Source organism: Oncorhynchus gorbuscha, linkage group LG01, assembly GCF_021184085.1.
Source record: "Oncorhynchus gorbuscha isolate QuinsamMale2020 ecotype Even-year linkage group LG01, OgorEven_v1.0, whole genome shotgun sequence".
In the NCBI taxonomy this organism is placed as follows: domain Eukaryota; kingdom Metazoa; phylum Chordata; class Actinopteri; order Salmoniformes; family Salmonidae; genus Oncorhynchus; species Oncorhynchus gorbuscha.
The window spans coordinates 2,663,530-2,685,012 of NC_060173.1; the positions used below are offsets into that span (position 1 = coordinate 2,663,530).

General features: G+C 39.6%; 1 protein-coding gene across 1 annotated transcript; it reads left to right on the forward strand.

The window, feature by feature from the left end:
* Positions 1–220: 220 nt before the first annotated feature.
* LOC124031734 (mucin-2-like) lies at positions 221–10,557 on the forward strand (the record flags this gene model as incomplete). Its single annotated transcript, XM_046343349.1, has 7 exons — positions 221–412; positions 551–790; positions 6,545–6,701; positions 6,864–6,992; positions 7,239–7,389; positions 7,890–7,933; positions 8,172–10,557. Coding segments are annotated over 7 exons (2,538 nt in total), but the record flags the coding sequence as incomplete, so codon positions are not given.
* Positions 10,558–21,483: the final 10,926 nt, after the last annotated feature.

The following is a 21,483-nucleotide window of genomic DNA, read 5'->3' on the forward strand; positions in this document are numbered from 1 at the left end:
GATAGTGTAAAACTCAGCACCACTCCAGTGTTACCCTGGATAGTGTAAAACCCAGCACCACCACAGTGTAAAACCCAGCACCACCACAGTGTAAAACCTAGCACCACCACAGTGTAAAACCTAGCACCACCACAGTGTTACCTTGGGTAGTGTTAAATCCAGCACCACCACAGTGTAAACCTCTCTACTAGTATTACATTAGCAATGAACACTTTCTGTTTCTGTCTTTCAGAGCAATGAGATCATACTAGCAGATGAATCTGTAAAAGTGATCAAACAAGAGAACGTGGTTGACGTACTATACCAGGTCCACTCTCTCGGTCTCTATGTTGTTGTTGAGGCTGAAAATGGCCTGATCCTCATGTGGGACAAGAAGAATAGCCTGTTCATCAAACTCAGCTCTACCTTCCAGGTGAGTGACTAGAATAGGACATTTTGAACCAGTGATTGCACTTTATCTTTGTTTAGAAATTGCATTGGCTTACAAAACAATGTGATGTTTTATTATCTACTTCAAGTTATTATTTTTAAATGTTTAATATCCTTCCAGGGCCAAGTGTGTGGTCTGTGTGGTAACTATGACGGTAATGGAAAGAACGACTTCACGTCCAGAAACCAGGAAGTGGTTGTTGAAGCTCTGGAGTTTGGGAACAGCTGGAAAGTGTCACCCAGTTGCCCCAACGCTGATGTCATAAAAAACCCATGCACTTTAAGATCATACAGGCAGTCCTGGTCTCTGAAACGCTGCAGCATCATCACCAGTAACGTTTTCTCAGCCTGCCACTCACAGGTACAGTACACAGAAGATACTATTCAATATAGATTCAAAACTTTATTGCCATACCAACCGAAGTTGTTAGGAAGTCGACGTAGTTGATATGAACAAAGATAAAAAGACACACATATACAGGGTAGCCTAGTGGTTAGAACGTTGGACTTGTAACCGGAACGTTGCAAGTTCAAATCCTCGAGCTGACAAGGTACAATATACAGTAAATACAGTCATTTGAATAACCTATACATTCAATAGACAGTACAGAAGATACATTCAATAGATACTACAGCAGATACATTCAATAGACAGTACAGCAGATACATTGAATAGAGACTACAGCAGATACATTCAATAGAGATGACAGCAGATTGATTCAATAGACTGTACAGCAGATACATTAAATAGAGACTACAGCAGATACATTCAATAGAGATGACAGCAGATACAGTCAATAGATACTACAGCAGATACATTCAATAGATTCTACAGCAGATACATTCAATAGAGACTGCAGCAGATACATTCAATAGAGACTACAGCAGATACATTCAATAGAGATGACAGCAGATACATTCAATAGACACTACAGCAGATACATTCAATAAAGACTACAGCAGATACATTCAATGGACAGTACAGTAGATACATTCAATAGACACTACAGCAGATACATTCAATAGAGATGACAGCAGATACATTCAATAGAGATGACAGCAGATACATTCAATGGACAGTACAGCAGATACATTCAATAGACACTACAGCAGATACATTCAATAAAGACTACAGCAGATACATTCAATGGACAGTACAGTAGATACATTCAATAGACAGTACAGCAGATACATGCAGTCGGCAGGTTAAAACAAGCTGTCTGTACAAAGGCTATGACTTGTGTATCTTGGCTACATTGGTATTTACATTTGGTGAAAATTGTAATTTTCTATTCAAAGTCTAAGCCGTTGGGTGGGGTTACATATGGAATTGTTTTAAGACGGTCATACCATTGGTTATTTAGATATTTCCTTTTGAATTTAAGGACCTTTTAGTTTTCAAATATATACATAATATATATATATTTAAAAAAATAAAAAAGATTAAATATTGAATTTGGTCCTTACTTCTACAGGCCATCACAACACATTTATAAATGGCAAAAGAAACTGTCAAAAATCAATCATAAGGAATACGATTTTGAAGTGTCTAGATTTAAGAAAGCGAAATATTTTTTGTTTGTTGGGGGGGGACATATTATTTCTGTTGCCACAAAACAACCTCCATACTTCCATTCGTTTGCGTGGCTTACCTTCACCATCTTGTTCACAGGAGTCTCCCCTTTCTATAGAGTGGTCATAATAGTTTCTAGGCCAAACCATTCAGGCGCTACAGACGTTTCTGTGAAAAGACAGATTTTAGGGACATCTTGTGGTCTATGACTCAGCCACTGTTCACCGCAGATGCAGAAGGCCGACATAGGCGGATGTGGTGGATTGAGAAGCAGTCCGTACAAAAAACCCCATATCTCTAGCTTAAATTGACAGCTTGTGATAAGGATTTATGATGTTACTTAGATCGACGCACAGATGCATCAATAAACGCTTAAGGATTAATAGCCTAAATCGCTCTGGATGTTGGAGCTATTTGTTGAATGGGGAACTTGGCCTTCATCAAGGTTTATTTGTGAGTAAATCTGGCTTTGTAAATAACCCGTTGTTACCCAGCCACTAACCTCTCTGCACGTTACTGCAGTACAGGTCGTAAAAAAGTTCATCTGTAATATAAATATGGACTTGAGATGTGAGTCAGCAGACTGAGGGCTCAACTCTAAAAGGGCTAGATTCCCTTTTCGGGCTATCCACCTTTAAAAAGCTATATTTCCATGTTCGTGGAGACAGTACAGCAGATTCATGGTAAACGCTGCATTTGTTGGCTCAGTCGCGCTGTAACACGGATTGAATCTAGGTCTTAAACGCTGTATTTGTCATGTTTTGTCTTATATCATCTTGTCATTTTGCTTTTCCTTCTGTTCGTTTCCCCCTGCTGGTCTTATTAGGTTCGTTCCCTTTTTCTATCCCTCTCTCTCCCCCTCCCTCTCTCTCCTCTCTCTATCGTTCCGTTCCTGCTCCCAGCTGTTCCTATTCCCCTAATCATCATTTAGTCTTCCCACACCTGTTCCCGATCCTTTCCCCTGATTAGAGTCCCTATTTATTCCTTTGTGTTCCGTTCCTGTCCCGTCGGTTCCTTGTTTTGTATTCACCATGCTGTGATTGTGTTTCGCCCTGTCCTGTCGTGTTTTTTGCCTTCATCAGATGCTGCGTGTGAGCAGGTGTCTCTGTCTACTACGGCCTGCGCCTACCCGAAGCGACCTGCAGTCTGTGGCCGCTTCTCTTGTAATTCCCCTCTACAGACTAGAGGATTTCTGTTATTCCCTGTTTGGACTTGAATAAACTCTGTTTCTGTTAAGTCGCTTTTGGGTCCTCTATCACCTGCATGACAGAATTTACAATTCCTAACAACCTAAATCTGATTTTCTTTTTATAGTCAATATTTTGTTCTGACTGTCCACACAAAGTAAGATCAGATAGATATTAAATATGAAAATAATTGGTAAAAGATCAAACTGCCTGTGTAAACGCAGTCTTTTTTTCTGACTGTCTGCTAGTCGTTTTCCATATCAGATTTGTTCATTCACACTGTTGTAGGCTCTGAAGTAGCACCACAGATGCAATGATCATTTCCTGTCCATCACATTTTGGGGTGGTTGTCATGGTAATGGCAGGTTGTCATGGTAATGGCAGGTCATGTGCATTAAACAACCCACTTTAGAGCAAAAACATCAGATCTGAGCGTCCAGACAGAGATCACATGGAGAATTGGGTTTGAATCAGGATTGAAATCCATATATGGAAGTGGTATAAATCAGAGCTCAAAACATCAGATTCCATGTGTTTTTTGTTTGCTGTTTACACATTAAGGACAAGATCAGATAGGTATTAATTAAATATGAAAATAACTGGTAAAAGATCTGAATTGAACTGCCTGTGTAAACGCAGCCAAAGTGGAAGTGCATAAGTACAAGAGTTAATGCTTCAACAAGAGTTAATACACAGTAACTCACAGCCTCAGGGTCAATAAGGTTAAGGCTTCAACAAGAGTTCATTTACCTCACAGCTTCAGGGTCAATAAGGTTAATGCTTCAACAAGAGTTCATTTACCTCACAGTGTTATGCAGGTGAATGAGGACCCAAAAGCGACTTTACAGAAACAGAGTTTATTCCAAGTCAAAACAGGAATACTGAAACCCTCTAGACAGTAGAGGGGAACAACTGAAGATGCGACCACAGACTGCAGGTCGCTTCGGGAAGGCGCAGGCCGTAGCTGATCTAGACACCTGCTCACACGCAGCATCTGAAGAAGGCAAAAAACATGACAGGACGGAACGAGGACAAGAACAGCGAACATCAAACAAGGATCCGACAAGGACAGAAGCGGAAAACAGAGGGAGAAATAGGGACTCTAATCAGAGGGCAAAATAGGGGACAGGTGTGAAAGAGTAAATGAGGTAGTTAGGAGAATGAGGAACAGCTGGGAGCAGGAACGGAACGATAGAGAGAGAGAGCGAGAGAGCGAGAGAGGGAGGGGGAGAGAGAGGGATAGAAAGAGGGAAAGAACCTAATAAGACCAGCAGAGGGAAACGAATAGAAGGGGAAGCACAGGGACAAGACATGATAATCAATGACAAAACATGACACACAGCTTCAGGGTCAATAAGGTTAATGCTTCAACAAGAGTTCATTTACCTCACAGATTCAGGGTCAATAAGGTTAAGGCTTCAACAAGAGTTAATTTACCTCACAGCTTCAGGGTCAATAAGGTTAAGGCTTCAACAAGAGTTAATTTACCTCACAGCTTCAGGGTCAATAAGGTTAAGGCTTCAACAAGAGTTCATTTACCTCACAGCTTCAGGGTCAATAAGGTTAAGGCTTCAACAAGAGTTCATTTACCTCACAGCTTCAGGGTCAATAAGGTTAATGCTTCAACAAGAGTTCATTTACCTCACAGCTTCAGGGTCAATAAGGTTAAGGCTTCAACAAGAGTTCATTTACCTCACAGCTTCAGGGTCAATAAGGTTAAGGCTTCAACAAGAGTTAATACGCCAGTGGGACACCTGTCGACAACTTCCGGTGAAATTGGAGGGCGCGCAATCCAAATAAATAATCATACATTTATGGATATTAAACATTTCCGTACATACAAGTGTCTTATATCAGTTAAAAGCTTAAAGTCTTGTTCATCTTACTGAACTGTCCGATTTACAATATGTTTTACAGCGAAAGCATGCCATGTGATTGTTTGGGGACGATGCCCCACATCAAAATATTTTTCAACCAGCACGGGCTTCATAAAATCACAAATAGCGATTAAATATTCACTTACTTTTTGAAAATCTTCTTCTGATTTAAAATCCGAAGGGTCCCCACTACATCATGCACGGTAGTTTTGTTACATAAAATCCTGCTTTATATCCCCTAAAGTCAGTTTAGTTGGTGCCATCTATTTGAGTACATGCAGAGAAAGGACTCCAAAAAGCTACCGCTAAACTTTGTTAAAACAAGTCAAAATAAATTTCTATTTAATCCTCAGGTACCCTAAAATGTAAAAAAAACTATAATATTTCACACTGAAAGAAGTATGTTCAAAAGAAAAGCAAAATTAGCAGGTGCGGGTCCTCTTCGCCGCGGCCGCACAGACTGATTTCCTACTCTGACTCCCAGTTCTAAAACTCAAAATTGATCCTCGTTTGGGAAGAAACAAGCCTGAAACCTTGAACAAAGACTGTTGACATCTAGTGGTAAACCATAGGAATTGCAACCTGGGAGCTGGATTTGGATATGACCCTATACGTTCCATTGGAAGAGCATGGGCTCTCAAAAAAATTAAATTCCGGTTGGTTTTCTTTGGATTTTCTTCTACCATATCAATTGTGTTATTGTCTCATACATTATTTGAACATTTCTACAAACTGCAAAGTGTTTCATATCCAATAGTACCAATTATATGCATATCATGGCTTCGGGGCCTGAGTAACAGGCAGTTTACTTTGGGCATGTCAGTCAGACAGGAAGTGGAGAAAAATAAAGAAGAAGAAGAAGTTTTAATATACAGTACCTCACAGCCTCAGGGTCAATAAGGTTAATGCTTCAACAAGAGTTAATTTACCTCACAGCTTCAGGGTCAATAAGGTTAATGCTTCAACAAGAGTTAATTCACCTCACAGCCTCAGGGTCAATACGGTTAAGGCTTCAACAAGAGTTAATTTACCTCACAGCTTCAGGGTCAATAAGGTTAATGCTTCAACAAGAGTTAATTTACCTCACAGCCTCAGGGTCAATAAGGTTAAGGCTTCAACAAGAGTTAATTTACCTCACAGCTTCAGGGTCAAACTTATGGTGGAATTTATAACAACCGATAATTTTGTAGCACAAGTCTTGGGCTAACAGGTTTCCTATAAGGTACACAATGACAAGCAGAGTTGCATGATGGTACATGGCAATCTTTTTAGTAAAATTGGTTTGTCAATAATCATGTGAATGTCCACACAGTCACCATAATAGACAACAACAAAAGTAGTACTAAACAGATAACAAAAACATGAAGTCAGCCATCCAACCCAATAATTATCATCGTCAATAGTTAATCTGTAGTCTCTTCAACAAGCTGAGCAATGCATGAATAAATAAATGATGGCTTAATGCATCTTCCTAAAAGGTGGACCCCACGCCATTCCATGATGCCTGTGTGAGGGACTCGTGTGCCTGTGACACTGGGGGAGACTGCGAATGTTTCTGTACAGCTGTAGCAGCCTACGCCCAGGCCTGTAACGAGGCAGGGGCTTGTATCAAGTGGAGAACATCAGATATCTGCCGTGAGTCATTTGCTTTGAGTGGGACAATTGATTGATGGATAGGTGGGATTGTTTAGCTATCGGGACAAAATACACATTTATGATTTCAATGTGTAACTTTTCAATCAATCCTCTTTTAGAACCCTGGTTCAGTTAAAATGTGACATGTTTTTATTTCACCAGCTCTGTTCTGTGATTTCTACAACCCTATTGGTGAGTGTGAGTGGCATTATAATCCGTGTGGATACCCCTGTATGAAGACCTGCAAGAATCCCTCAGGAACATGCTCCAGTCAGATCCCTGCACTAGAAGGTAACTAAGAGCCCTTCCTAACAGCTTGGCCGTTTGATTTGGACAATTTACATTCCAAGTTGTTAAAGAAATGTACAGTATAAAATATGTAATAACTCCTCCCTCCCTTGTTCATCTACACTGAAAACTAAATACCAATATTTAAATATCATATCCATTACAGCTTTGGTGTTAGAACTAGATACCATGAGGATGATCTAATCTGTGCAGGTGTCCTGGATTAAATTGACTGTTTATATCTTAAAGGTTGCTATCCAAAATGTCCTTTGGCCCAGCCTTATTTGGAAGAAAGTACCATGAAGTGTGTCAGTAAGAAGGACTGTGGTTGCTACGATGGAGATGGAACTCATTACAACGAGGGAGAGATTATACCTTCCAAGGAGAACTGTCATACATGGTATGTTTTCAGATCAACATTTTGATAAATACATAGATACTGTATTTACATTACATAGGATTTAATACAGTTGGTATAAGCCTTAAGGTAACCTGTATCTCTGGTCAGATAAGGCAATGTTAATAGTCCACCTACTATTTAATTGATTCTGATTTTCAAAGATTGGGATTTGACCTGTTAATACCTTATTGTGATTTGACCTGTTAATACCTTATTGTGATTTGACCTGTTAATACCTTATTGTGATTTGACCTGTTAATATTAAATTGTGATTTGACCTGTTAATATCTTATTGTGATTTGACCTGTTAATACCTTATTGTGATTTGACCTGTTAATACCTTATTGTGATTTTACCTGTTAATATCTTATTGTGATTTGACCTGTTAATTACTTATTGTGAATATAACATGTAACATTGTTTTGTACTTCATAACAAATAGCTCTTCATATTTTATTTGACTTTGAAAGGTACTGTAACCTCCCTCTTTCTTTTTCAAGTCGTTGCTCATCAACTGAGGTCAGATGCAGCTATGTGGTCCAAGGTAAGGAAAACCACTACAGACTGAAACATCAGCCTACATTATTACCAAGAAGTAACATGACAAGATGATTACATAATAATAACTGAAACATAAGCCTACATTATTATCAAGAAGGTAACATGACAAGATGATTACATGATTATAACTGAAACATTAGCCTACATTCTGACCAAGAAGGTAACATGACAAGATGATTAGATGATAATAACTTGTGTTCCTTGTGATAATCCTATTGCAGATTGTTATTGTTTGTACGACGGCAGAACATACCTTTATGGAGCGACCATATATCACACATCTGACGGTGGCGGGACCTGTATTACTGCCACCTGCAAAGAGAATGGAACTATTGTCCGGATTATGAACCCCTGTCCCAGCACCCCAACTCCAACAACTACACCAAGTGTTACAGCAACACAGATATTCACTCAAGCACCGAACACATTTGTTTTCTCAACTCCTGCCACTACCCCAACAACAACCCCTACCGCTACCCCCACAACAACCCTTACCACTACCCCCACAACAACCACTACCCCTACAGAAACCCCTACCACCTCCACAACCCCTACCACTACACCCACAACAACCATTACTCTGACAACAACCCCTTCCACTACCTCCACAACAACCCCTACTTCACCAACACCCACTTCACCCACTACTACTCCACACTGCCTGACCAAGACTGTCTGTGATTGGTCAGACTGGATTAGCAAATACTATCCCTCTGTTGGACCAGAAGGGGGAGATTATGAAACCATAGAAAATATAAGGAAATCTGGTATTGATATTTGTAGCCAACCTAAAGATGTAGAATGCAGAGCCAAAGACAACATCTTTGTTCCTTTGGCCGAACTAGGTCAAAATGTTGAATGCAATCCCTCAGTTGGACTGATATGCCGCAACAAGGATCAAGGCATCCCACCAATATGCTACAACTACGAGATCAGAGTCAGATGTTGTGTTGATGTTTGTAGCAATGAGACAACTACCACCTCAGAAAGGCCCACAACAACCATTACAACATCAACAACTACCCCAACAACAACAACAACAGAAAGTCAAACAACAACTACAACAACAGAACGTCCAACAACAACAACAGAAAGTCCAACAACCACAACTAAGTCAACAACTCCATCCATAACAACAAAAGTAACAGAGGAAGTTTCAACTGGTCCAGAATCAACAACACCTACCACCACAACCACAACAACAACAACAACAACCACCACAGAAAGTCCATCAACCACAACAACATCTAAGACAACAACATATTCCACAACAAGTGAAACAACAGAGGAAATTACAACTGGTCCAGAATCAACAACACCTTCAACAACCCCTACAATTACCCCAACAACAACCCCTACCATTACCCCAACAACAACCCCTACCATTACCCCAACAACAACCCCTACCATTACCCCAACTACTACCACAACAACAACTCAGACTAGGACTACCTCTGAGGTTACAACAACAGCAGTCACCAAAGCATCTACCACAACAACAGACTTCACTGTAGTCACAAATCATACAACTGGTCCAGAATCAACAACATCGACAACAACCATTACACCATCAACAACAACAACAACCACCACAGAAAGTCCAACAACAACAACTACCCCAACAACAAGAACAACAACAGAAAGTCCAACAACCACAACTACCGCAACAACAACAACCACAACAACAGAAAGTCCAACAACCACAACTAAGTCAACAACCCCATCCAGAATGACAAAAGTAACAGAGGAAATTAGAACTGGTCCAGAATCAACAACACCTTCTACCTCTACCACAACAACAACAACAACCACCACAGAAAGTTCATCAACCATGGTAACGTCTTAGACAACAACATATTCCACAACAAGTGAAACAACAGAGGATATTACAACTGGTACAGAATCAACAACACCCACAACAACCATTACACCACCAACAACAACAACAACCACCACAGAAAGTCCAAAAACCACAACAACATCTATGACAACCTATTCCACAACAAGTATAAAAACAGAGGTAATTACAACTGGAACAAAACCAACAACATCGACCACAACGATTACACCTTCAACAACCGCTACCACTACCACCATAACAACCACTCCTTCACCAACAACCACTTCACCCACTACTACTCCACACTGCCTGACCAAGACTGTCTGTGAATGGTCAGACTGGATTAGCAAATACTATCCCTCTGTTGGACCAGAAGGAGGAGATTTTGAAACCATAGAAAATATAAGGAAATCTGGTATTGATATTTGTAGCAAACCTAAGGAAGTAGAATGCAGAGCCAAAGACAACATCTATGTTCCTTTGGCCGAACTAGGTCAAAATGTTGAATGCAATCCCTCAGTTGGACTGATATGCCGCAACAAGGATCAAGGCATCCCACCAATATGCTACAACTACGAGATCAGAGTCAGATGTTGTGTTGATGTTTGTAGCAATGAGACAACTACCACCTTAGAAAGGCCCACAACAACCATTACAACATCAACAACTACCCCAACAACAACAACAACAGAAAGTCAAACAACAAGAACAACAACAGAAAGTCAAACAACAACAACAACAACAGAAAGTCCAACAACAACAACTACCCCAACAACAAGAACAACAACAGAAAGTCCAACAACAAGAACAACAACAGAAAGTCCAACAACAACAGAAAGTCAAACAACATCAAGTAAATCCCCAACAACAAAAACAACAGTAACAGAAAGTCCAACAACAACTACCCCAACAACAACCCTAACAACAAAATGTCCAACAACCACAACGAAGTCAATAACTCCATCCACAACAACAACATCCACCACAGAAAGTCCAACAACCACAACGAAGTCAACCACCCCATCCAGAATGACAATAGTAACAGATGAAGTTACAACTGGTCCAGAATCTACCACACCTACCACCACTACACCCACAACAACAACAACCACCACAGAAAGCCCATCAACCACAACAACAAGACAAGAACATGTTCTACAAGTGAAAAAACTGAGGAAATTACAACTGGAACAAAACCAACAACATCAATAATAAACATTACACCTTCAACAACCCCTAATCACTACCCCCATAACTTCACCCACTACTACTCCACACTGCCTGACCAAGACTGTCTGTGATTGGTCAGACTGGATTGGCAAATACTATGCAGTTGCATGGTTTGCTAACTATCTGTCTGATAGAACTCAGTGCACTCAATTTAATGGGCGTATGTCTGTGTACTTTGTACTCTGTACTCTTATTCACTATTTATATAAATGATTTAGACAAAAATGTCCAAAATGCTCAACTTCATTTTTATGCTGATGATACTGTTATTTACGTTTGTGCCTCGTCTCTTACAAAAGCTTTCCAGAACTTGCAAACTGCTTTTTATACTCTTCAACATACCTTGTGTCAATTGAAGCTTATCCTCAATACTGACAAAACTAAACTAATGGTGTTTTCTAAAGCAAGAAATAGACCTCTGAACCTTTTACCTATTACTACCTGTCAGGGCAAAGGGATTGAGGTTGTTACCTCATATAAATATCTTGGAATTTAAATTGATGCCGGCCCCTTTTAAATTGCATATAAATTGAAGCTGAAATTGGGATTTCATTTTAGGAATAAGGCCTGTTTTTAACCCAACAACAGCCCCTACCATTACCCCAACGACAACCCTTACCATTACCCCAACAACAACCCCTACCATTACCCCAACAACAACCCCTACCATTGCCCAAACGACAACCCGTACCATTACCCCAACAACAACCTCTACCTTTACCCCAACAACAACCCTTACCATTACCCCAACAACAACCCCTACCATTACCCCAATGACAACCCTTACCATTATCCCAACATAATCTCCCATAAAACTACATTCCAACCACTAGCATCTCTCCACTAATGGAATCCAACCAAAACATTCTTATCTGTCTGAAAAGCTATCTCATCCCTCCCCATTAAACCTCCCAAGAGGCACAGACAATTAATTATTTCTGCTTACATTTTCAGTAACAGCTTAACCAATAACTTTTACTTTTCATACCATAACATAATAGTATTAGAATAAATGGTTCTAATCAATAATGTATACATAATTAATCATTTCAACCATAATTTCCTCTAACAATCCTCCCTTTGATCAAATATTATACATTAAAACCTACATCTAGTTTACATTATATCATAAAAATGAAGCTATCAACCTACTCATACTAACCTTATTATAACGGTTTATCAGATTATCATATGAATAGACACATAATCAACAAATCAACATTATTATAAATGTTTATCCAACTCTTCACATATCATTAATCAAATCTAACCTTAACTCCAACTGTTTTTAAACCTACATCAGAATCAGAACTCTTCCTTCCGGATTTTCTCCACGACCTTCATTAAAATAACAGTTTAATCATGGAAACAAATTACAATCTAATTCCCCTTCATCTCAACACTAGCCTCATAAAACATAAATTCCCCACAAATGACAGATTCAGATTCGTCCACTTCCTCTGTAGACATGCCTTCAGTCCTCCACAGGTCAGAACCTGGAATCAGCCCATAACGCCCCATCTGTAGTGTCATTGATCTCTCCAGAGTCCTGGAAACAAGGCCTCGCACACAGGGAATTAGACAACAGCTGCATAAATTTAAAACAGTCATGCATGGTGGATGCCGCCCATAACACAGTGATTATAAAATTTTTCCATTTTCCAAACGTACAATCAAACCAATTAGTCAGGGAAGTATTCACCCCAGAGTTTTCTGCCAACCCGTGAGCCAGGGTGGTCAAACCAGCTGAGGCTTCGGGCACTGATTCGTCCGGAGCTGTGTTACCCCGGGATGTAAGACATGGTCCTGATTATCACGCCCACTTCCCCCTTTTATCTAATGCAATTCTATTCTGTCAGGTCTTCCAGCTGGTTGCTTCAGTCTGTTCTACAAAACCTTTAATAACACCTTTGGTATTCCTGCTAAAGCGCTGTTGATTATCATAACTATAATCAATCCAGTCCACGCTCTTGTAAGAGTAGAACCCCCGGAAATGCTTGACTCTAATCCTGCTAGTATCTGATGTCTTGCCTTGAACTCATTAGGCACACCTCGTGGAATCCTAATGTTATCAATATATACTCTGTCGTCAAAAGACCCAGATGGAGCTTCTCTTCTCTCTCGTTTGTCTAACTTCATGTCTTGGTGTTGTATGAGTGTAAAAGGCATTCCTAACCAGTCCAATCAGTCGGCAATACTGGCCACAAACTCATTCCCCTGCACAACCACCAGATGTCGCCCTGGCCCACTTCAACATATTGAAATCCCCAGAGTTCAACCAGCCTGTCAAATCAGACATGGTCTCGTCAGTGGTAATATTCTCTGTCCTATTGCGAGTACTAACTTCCCCCACGTATTTCCCATGTGTACTGTATCTGGCCAAACAGTAATATTCACCTCTCGTCACGGTAAAGGGAGGAAGTCTTGATTTAAGGGGAACCTGGGGATATAAATAGTGCAAATCAATACAACTGTCATTATCTGGCATTCCTGCTTTCATGAGCAGCTTTACCATACAGACCCACACTCCTCTACCCAGAACCGTACTAGGGTGTTGACCAAGACCTGGTCATCACAACCCTTGATCCTTTTCATTTCTTATTTAAAGAGTTAAGCATTTCCTTATGCCACTCCACTCTACCTTTTTCTATACTGGGTGAGTGGATTCATATAGCCCTCTCCCAATGAGCTATGACCTGTGTCCACGATCAATATGGGAACCTGCACCGATATCTCTTCTATTTTGGAACAAAATCCTCACCGTCTAAACCATGGGTCAAATTACCACTCTCCGCATATCTAGTAGGACGTGCTGTATCAGGAATATGTCACCCAAGATAAGACAGCTCAGACGATCAGCTTCCATGTGAAACCCCACCCTTTCCCCGAGAACACATCACCCAGCAAGAGCCAGACACATCTTCACTTCTATGAACAAAAACAGGGGTGACAGGACAGGGAGGGTTACTTCATTCGAGAGATGGCCCCCGGAATTCTGTTAATTCCAGTTCTCCTCTCGAACACTGTTTATTTGTTCAACAGGGTTTAATGTATCTTACCCTCCCGCAGTGCGATATGAATCCGGGTGGCCCACGGGACTGGATTGAGTGTCTTCACCTGTAGGTCATAAACTCTTGGACATACAGGTTTGGTTAATAAAACAGTTTCTTATTCGTCAAACCAATTAGCTATTTTTTTATATTAGTTAATTATCCCTTAGGTCACATCCTATTCTAGAACACTATTTACCCATCCCCCTTTTGTTACCTGGCTCTGCCCAGGTAACAACCTTGCCTTATTCTTATACAATGACTTAGGTGAGATTTAGTGAATTATCCTTATGTCTGACATTTTCATTTAGGAGTGTCCCTTTCATTTTCCACATGTCCAATTCTCGCTTTTGTCTCCACTCAGTAACTGTTATCTACACACTATGTTATCTTTGCTCTTCCTGGCTCCCCTTCTAAAACTTCTCTGCTCTCCAACCTTCAAGGTCTCTGCAGTGCGGGGGGAGGGCTCTTCTGCCTGCCTGTGGCTGTTTTTCACATTCCCAAATTTGAATTACATGCCTCTCTGTTTGGCTTTCTAAACTCATGGATTTTCTTTTAGAAAGAACATGTCTATGAGCGGCGTTTCTCTAAAGTCCTTAATCAATCTATCTTAATCCTAACAATAATCCTAAATCATCATAGATGTCCCATATTCCTGTTAAATATAATACTATTTAAAAACTTATAATCTAATAAATGCTAACCATATTAAAAATCCTTCCTACACTAACAAGCCCTCTCCTTGGGGACCCTCAGTATTCTATCTGACAATAACATGGATTTAATATGTGTTGCAAAGTGTGGAATAAAACTTTGGTCATGGAAAACAGAGTAAAGCAGAACAAAGCATTCTTCTAACCCATCTGGTCCTCTCAGCTATTCCTATCCAGCACCAGGTGGGCACCATGCCACCCTTCACAACAGGGAGAACAAACATACATGGGTCATCCTCAGTCAGTCTCATCCTCCCCTGAAAGCATGCTTCACCTCAGCCTCTCCAACTGGAGCATCAAGCAAAGGCATCATGCCTGAAGCCTTCACCACATCTGTAACAGACTTCTTAAAACACGGTATGATGCAAGCAGCACATCACATAAATAACAAATAATACAAGAATTAGGGTCAGAAATCCAGTAACCACCATACCAGTGTACTTACCAAACCAGGCTCCCAACCAAGAGGACAGTCAGACTCCTCCACCCCAGCAGATAGTGCATCAAGCCCATTAAGGCCCTTAGATATACTACCATCTGGACTGGTGTTATTAGGAATATACGTGCAACATTGTTCACCAAACATCTTGCAGGCGCACCCCTGACTAGCAAGAAGCATATCCTAAGCAAGTCTATTCTGTATAAGACAGCCATAAATTGTCCCTACCATCAAAACCAGTCTCCGTGCCTAATTGATCAATAGCTGAATAGTCTAACATTAATTACCTGAATGGGATTTTTAACACAGTAGTAGCAGGTTCGGTCCAGGGGTGGTAGAGGAGTGTGTCTGGTCCTGGTTCGTCTGGGACCTCTGGTTTTGGCAGTACCTTAATAGAAAACACAACCACCGTGTCTGTCCCGGTCCTCTGTAGTCCGGGGGTATAAGTGCCTGCATCAGAGAGCTTAATAGTTTTGATGGTTAGTAGGATTTCATCACCTTTACAAAGTTCAACAGTGCTCCCAGGTTTCCCCCATATCATGGAAAACCTATCCACCTTTGTGGTATCCCCTAATGCTATAAGGATATCCTCTTCTCCAGTCCCAGAACTGTCCCAAGTTGGTTATCATGTAATCCCCATACGGACACCCTCCCCCATTACGCAGGTAATGTCTCCCGTCTTTTGACACTCCTGTAACCGAGTGTTAAAACCAAACAAAAATATCTCAATTTCTTCCCTGCCCTGTTGGCTCAAAATATGTTATCTTCCCCTATTTATTCTCAATGATAAATATGACTTTCTCTCTGTTACAATACCAAATCACTAATAGCCCATTCAACAACTTCACAGCTAATGTTATAAGCCAGAATCCTGAACCACTTTCTCATTTGCGGTTCAAACAGTAATTCTAACCCCTCAACCAAAACTGCTTCATTTCTAATGAATTTACCTCAAAACTAGTAACTCAATATGACCCCATTCATTATTACAAATGACTCTCCCCCGAGGCTGATCAGACCTCAGAAGCCAGTCATGATAAGGTCAAAAGGTCATACCATATTAGACATAAAGAACCCTTTATCCTTACAATAGAAATAGTCACCTGTGTGAGTGTGCCTCTAAAACCTAATGATAATTCCCCTTTGACTCAAATCAATAATCACAAGTTTTAAACATCGTCTACGGATATGTTTACTTAAATGACCATGCTACCTTTAGATACAATTAACCCGATAACATTATCATCCAATGCATTGCTTTTTCTCTCTGCCGCAAATGTCGTACATTTGTGTAAGGAATCCGTAATTTAATCCCCGATATTTAATAAATATGCATTCGCATTCTCTCATGGCTCCTTTAATTGACTTATTTTGGGTAACTCTCATCCGTTCCGCGGAACAAAGAGTTCTATCTAAAACCGCCAGAACACACTGTTCAAGTTTAATCAACCCCTAAAATTGACCATAACCAGTAAACAAATAAACAAAACACTTTTATAACAACTTCTGGAAAGATACTCGAAACCTAGATACACACACTAACAGCCATACGATATGCTCCGCTATCCCCAGTCCCTGGTGACAAAAGTGTCTCGCTAGTGACGTCATCATCAAGCGCTCAACCTGCCAATTCGTAGCGACTTCAAATGAATTGTAAATAATTCTTTATCGATTAACCAAATCTAATTTATCACATCTGTTCAAATCCTGAATTATAATTTACCACCCCAACCAACATCTCTAAATTCGCCAATTTTATAAAAGCTTTTCGATGGGAATAAATCATAATTGTCTATTTGTTATCATTTAGAATCCATTTTGCTCTAAATACCTGTCTCGTCTTTGACTTAGTATTTTAATTACAACTCTATTCCCAATACGTTATTCACTTGTCTAATTACAAACTCAGACCAGCATTAGTGAGTGCACGCCTTAAAAATGCCTTGTCTCTGGGAACAGGGAAATCCCCTTAACCCAAACTTTCACTCCTACAACGACACCCAATAATTCTGATGATCCCTTCACATCGTTCGTTTTAAATCTCTTGATGTATCATGTAACTTATTTTTCTATCTTCGAATTGTCGTCCCACAATATTTTTTCCACTGTCATACACTCAAACAACTGTGATTACCGTGCACTGTCCCTTTTAAGATAATACATTTTATTTGTTCCCTGCAATGAGGACGGAAATCAGATCATTTTTAGAATACATCACTTTTTGTTCAAATTCACTGGCGTTACCTTAACCAAAAATCAATAATCAGAAAAACAATCACAACTTTTTACAATTAAACTATTCTTACCTAATTTAGAGTCCAAAGCGTTGCACTATATAGCCCCATTTGAGTGTCTAGCAATTCCGTTGCTGGCTCTAGCCACAAATCTGCCCGCCTTTGTAAAATATATATTCCCTATTCAGATTGAGTTCAGTTTTAAATTCTAATCATCAGAGTAAACCAAACCGAACTTCTCAATTTACTATACCCTAACATTTAAACGCACCATGTTTTTGTGTTAAACTTCTCATGTCAATTGATTCATAAATAGCCATAACGTCAGGGCAGGCTGGAATTGTATCGTATCTCTCCGTTATCCCCTCCATTTATCTTTAGGTAACTCTCTCTCTTCTATGATACATCTATTTAATTACGACTCCCATCTCAATACATTATTCCACCAGATCATTTTGGGCGAAATAGTGTTTTACATCGAAATTGTCTCGCCATAATTTTTAATGACTTCTTTTATCAATTATATCTAGAACGCATAATATCCGTTCAGTTATATCTTTTGCAAACACTGGCGACCGTATTTTTCAGGCAAAACATGCAAATAGGTCAATTACGATCTAAAATCAATTTTAGTTCAACGGGAACCGAACCATGGATTACCGTTGGTGAGACTGCTGCGCTCACCACTCCCCTACTAGCACAATGGGATTGACTGAGACTCTCCGCAAATATACTCGTTCTTACCGTTATCTGTATTGGTTACTCCGAAATCTAGATGCCTTTCTATATCATTTTTAAATTCTTTGTGTGGCTTTCTACAAATTAGCAATTGACCGTTACTTAATTACTTAATTTTTCTGTCTGGCTATGTAGCCTAGTGGTTAGAGTGTTGGACTAGTAACCGGAAGGTTGCGAGTTCAAACCCCCGAGCTGACAAGGTACAAATCTGTCATCCTGCCCCTGAACAGGCAGTTAACCCACTGTTCCCAGGCCGTCATTGAAAATAAGAATATGTTCTTAACTGACTTGCCTGGTTTGCCTTGTTAAAAATTACAAAATAAATCTTTATTTGGATATTTCAGTAGTATTAGTTCAATAGGAACGATGATCAATATTTTTACAAGATTACAGTCCTACTTCCCAGTACCTTATTTAATATCCCGTCTTAATCTCGGGCGGGTGCGTTTCTCACGATTAAGTTTAGCTCTTTTATGGAAATCTTACCAATAGCTTTGACTTTTGAAAACAAATATTAGGTCTAACCTTACAACCATAAGCCCAGGGTTTGTAAAGCCCTAGTTAAAATCTTATTTTCCGGTTGTGTCAGAGGGCTTTTAAAGAATGCTAATAATCGTTATCTCACGCCACTAATTGTTAAACTTCCCTCTCGCATGGAACTGTCATGTCTATAGATATGGCTTTTATCTAATTTCTTTAGATTTAAGTTACCCTCTCCTCCTTATTCGGCTAAACAATCCTTCCTTATCTGTCTTAATCTCTCATGATTAAGTTTAGCTCTTTTATGGAAATCTTACCAATAGTTTTGACTTTTGAAAACAAATATTAGGTCTAACCTTACAACCATAACCCTAGGGTTTGTAAAGCCCTAGTTAAAATCTTATTTTCCGGTTGTGTCAGAGGGCTTTTAAAGAATGCTAATAATCGTTATCTCACGCCACTAATTGTTAAACTTCCCTCTCGCATGGAACTGTCATGTCTATAGATATGGCTTTTATCTAATTTCTTTAGATTTAAGTTACCCTCTCCTCCTTATTCGGCTAAACAATCCTTCCTTATCTGTCTTAATCTCTCATGATTAAGTTTAGCTCTCAGTATTAGTTGAATCGGAACGGTGATCAATGCTGCCACTATTCCAGTTATCTTGCGCATTCTTGCCGTCTCCCCACGCCTAGTATTTTTACAAGATCACCGTCCTATCCCCCAGTACCTATTTAATATCCCGTCTTAATCTCGGGAGTTTTTACCTCTCATGATTAAGTTTAGTTTATTTACGGTAGTGCACCTTACCACAGGTTATTTTCGAACCTGCTTCAGTGTATATCGGTTATACAAAACCCAGTGTATGATGGTCATACATACCCTGTGGGAATAGCAAGGCCCCCATTATTGATGATTTCTGAAAATTTCAGAACATCAATTAAATAGCTCAAATCACAACAGAATCGAGAATAAAGGCTACTTTACCTGCTGCCGGCTGGGAAAACATTGTTTGTTTGAATCTAGTCACCCTCTCTGTCCTCTGTGAGGCCTGTTTCAATTTTAACCTCAATTCAGAGGTCAGGTCTTTAGTAAAACGAGTCAAAAACTCGTCCGTGCACGTTTTCCAGCGTACTACGTCCAGGCACAGTGAGAGATATTTAGATCCCGCACTTGAAGGACCAAATTGATAGAGGAATTCTAAATTCCTTTATGTTTTATTGCCAAAACCAATTTTGCACTCGTTTCTAATTAATCAATGAGGTGTAAGTTCATTAATTATGCATGAAGTAGATCGAGACCAGTCTTAAAAGCCAGGTAAGAGCGTTTTATTCCAGAGTGTACTAACGCATACACATTTTTCCACAGGTTATAAACAGAACATGACATCATCAGTTTCCCACCCTCTCTCCGATTCTCACAAGAGCCCATTGTTTATTAGGTCTGGTACTATCTTCCTGCTCCTCCCATAAAACTACATTCCAACCACTAGCATCTCTCCACTAATGGAATCCAACCAAAACATTCTTATCTGTCCGAAAAGCTATCTCATCCATAGCCCTTAAACTTCCCAAGAGGGACAGACAATTAATTCTTTCTGCTTACATTTTCAGTAACAGCTTAACCAATAACTTTTACTTTTCATACCATAACATAATAGTATTAGAATAAATGGTTCTAATCAATAATGTATACATAATTAATCATTTCAACCATAATTTCCTCTTACAATGCCCCGGTCCACCCCCAGACATTATTTGATACAGACATTATTTGATACAGACATTATTTGATACAGACATTATTTGAAACAGACATTTTTTGATATAGACATCCTTTGATATAGATATTATTTGATACAGACATTATTTGAGATAGACATTCTCATACCACTTTAAGACTTAAAATAATCTAGCTTCATATTTTGAAATCTATTATTTACTTATTTACTTTTTGTAACATGGGGGTATTGATTAATAGGGATATCTGATCTTGCCCACTACGACAAATGTAATTTGCAGTACTACACTACAGTAGTTACAAATAGTTATTTAGCAACATTACATATTGGTTAACCACTTTGATGATGCCATCACATTAACTCAAAAGCATCATCAAGGTATCTGAAACATTCCCATGACATTTCAAAGAATTTCATTATATTGACAAATTATTAACAGACAACCAACTCTCCTTGTGACTTAATTTAGTTCAGGAAACCGTTCATATCTTATCTACATTATTGTAATGTTATTCTGTTCTCTATTCTCATTCGTAATGTAATGTTTTCCTTATCATACACAAGGTTTACATCAATGGAAATCAGATCTTCCCAAACTTTTCTAATGAAGACCTCATGATCACCAGCACTGGGGTAATAATAATAATATATGCCATTTAGCAGACGCTTTTATCCAAAGCGACTTACGGTCATGTGTGCATACATTCTACGTATGGGTGGTCCCGGGGATCGAACCCACTACCGATCCCTGCCATTAAAGCAACAGTGATGTTTAAGTCCCTTATGTTCAGTGTAACCCTGCCAGACTCCCTATTCCACAACAACACAGAGGGGCAGTGTGGTAAGTATTTAGGCTTTACTGCATCCCAAATGGCACACTGTTCCAAATGTAGTGCAATCCTTTTAACCAGGGGGGATAGGGTCCCATTGTAGTGCACTCCTTTTAACCAGGGGGAATAGGGTCCCATTGTAGTGCACTCCTTTTAACCAGGGGAATAGGGTCCCATTATAGTGCACTACTTTTAACCAGGGGGAATAGGGTCCCATTGTAGTGCACTCCTTTTAACC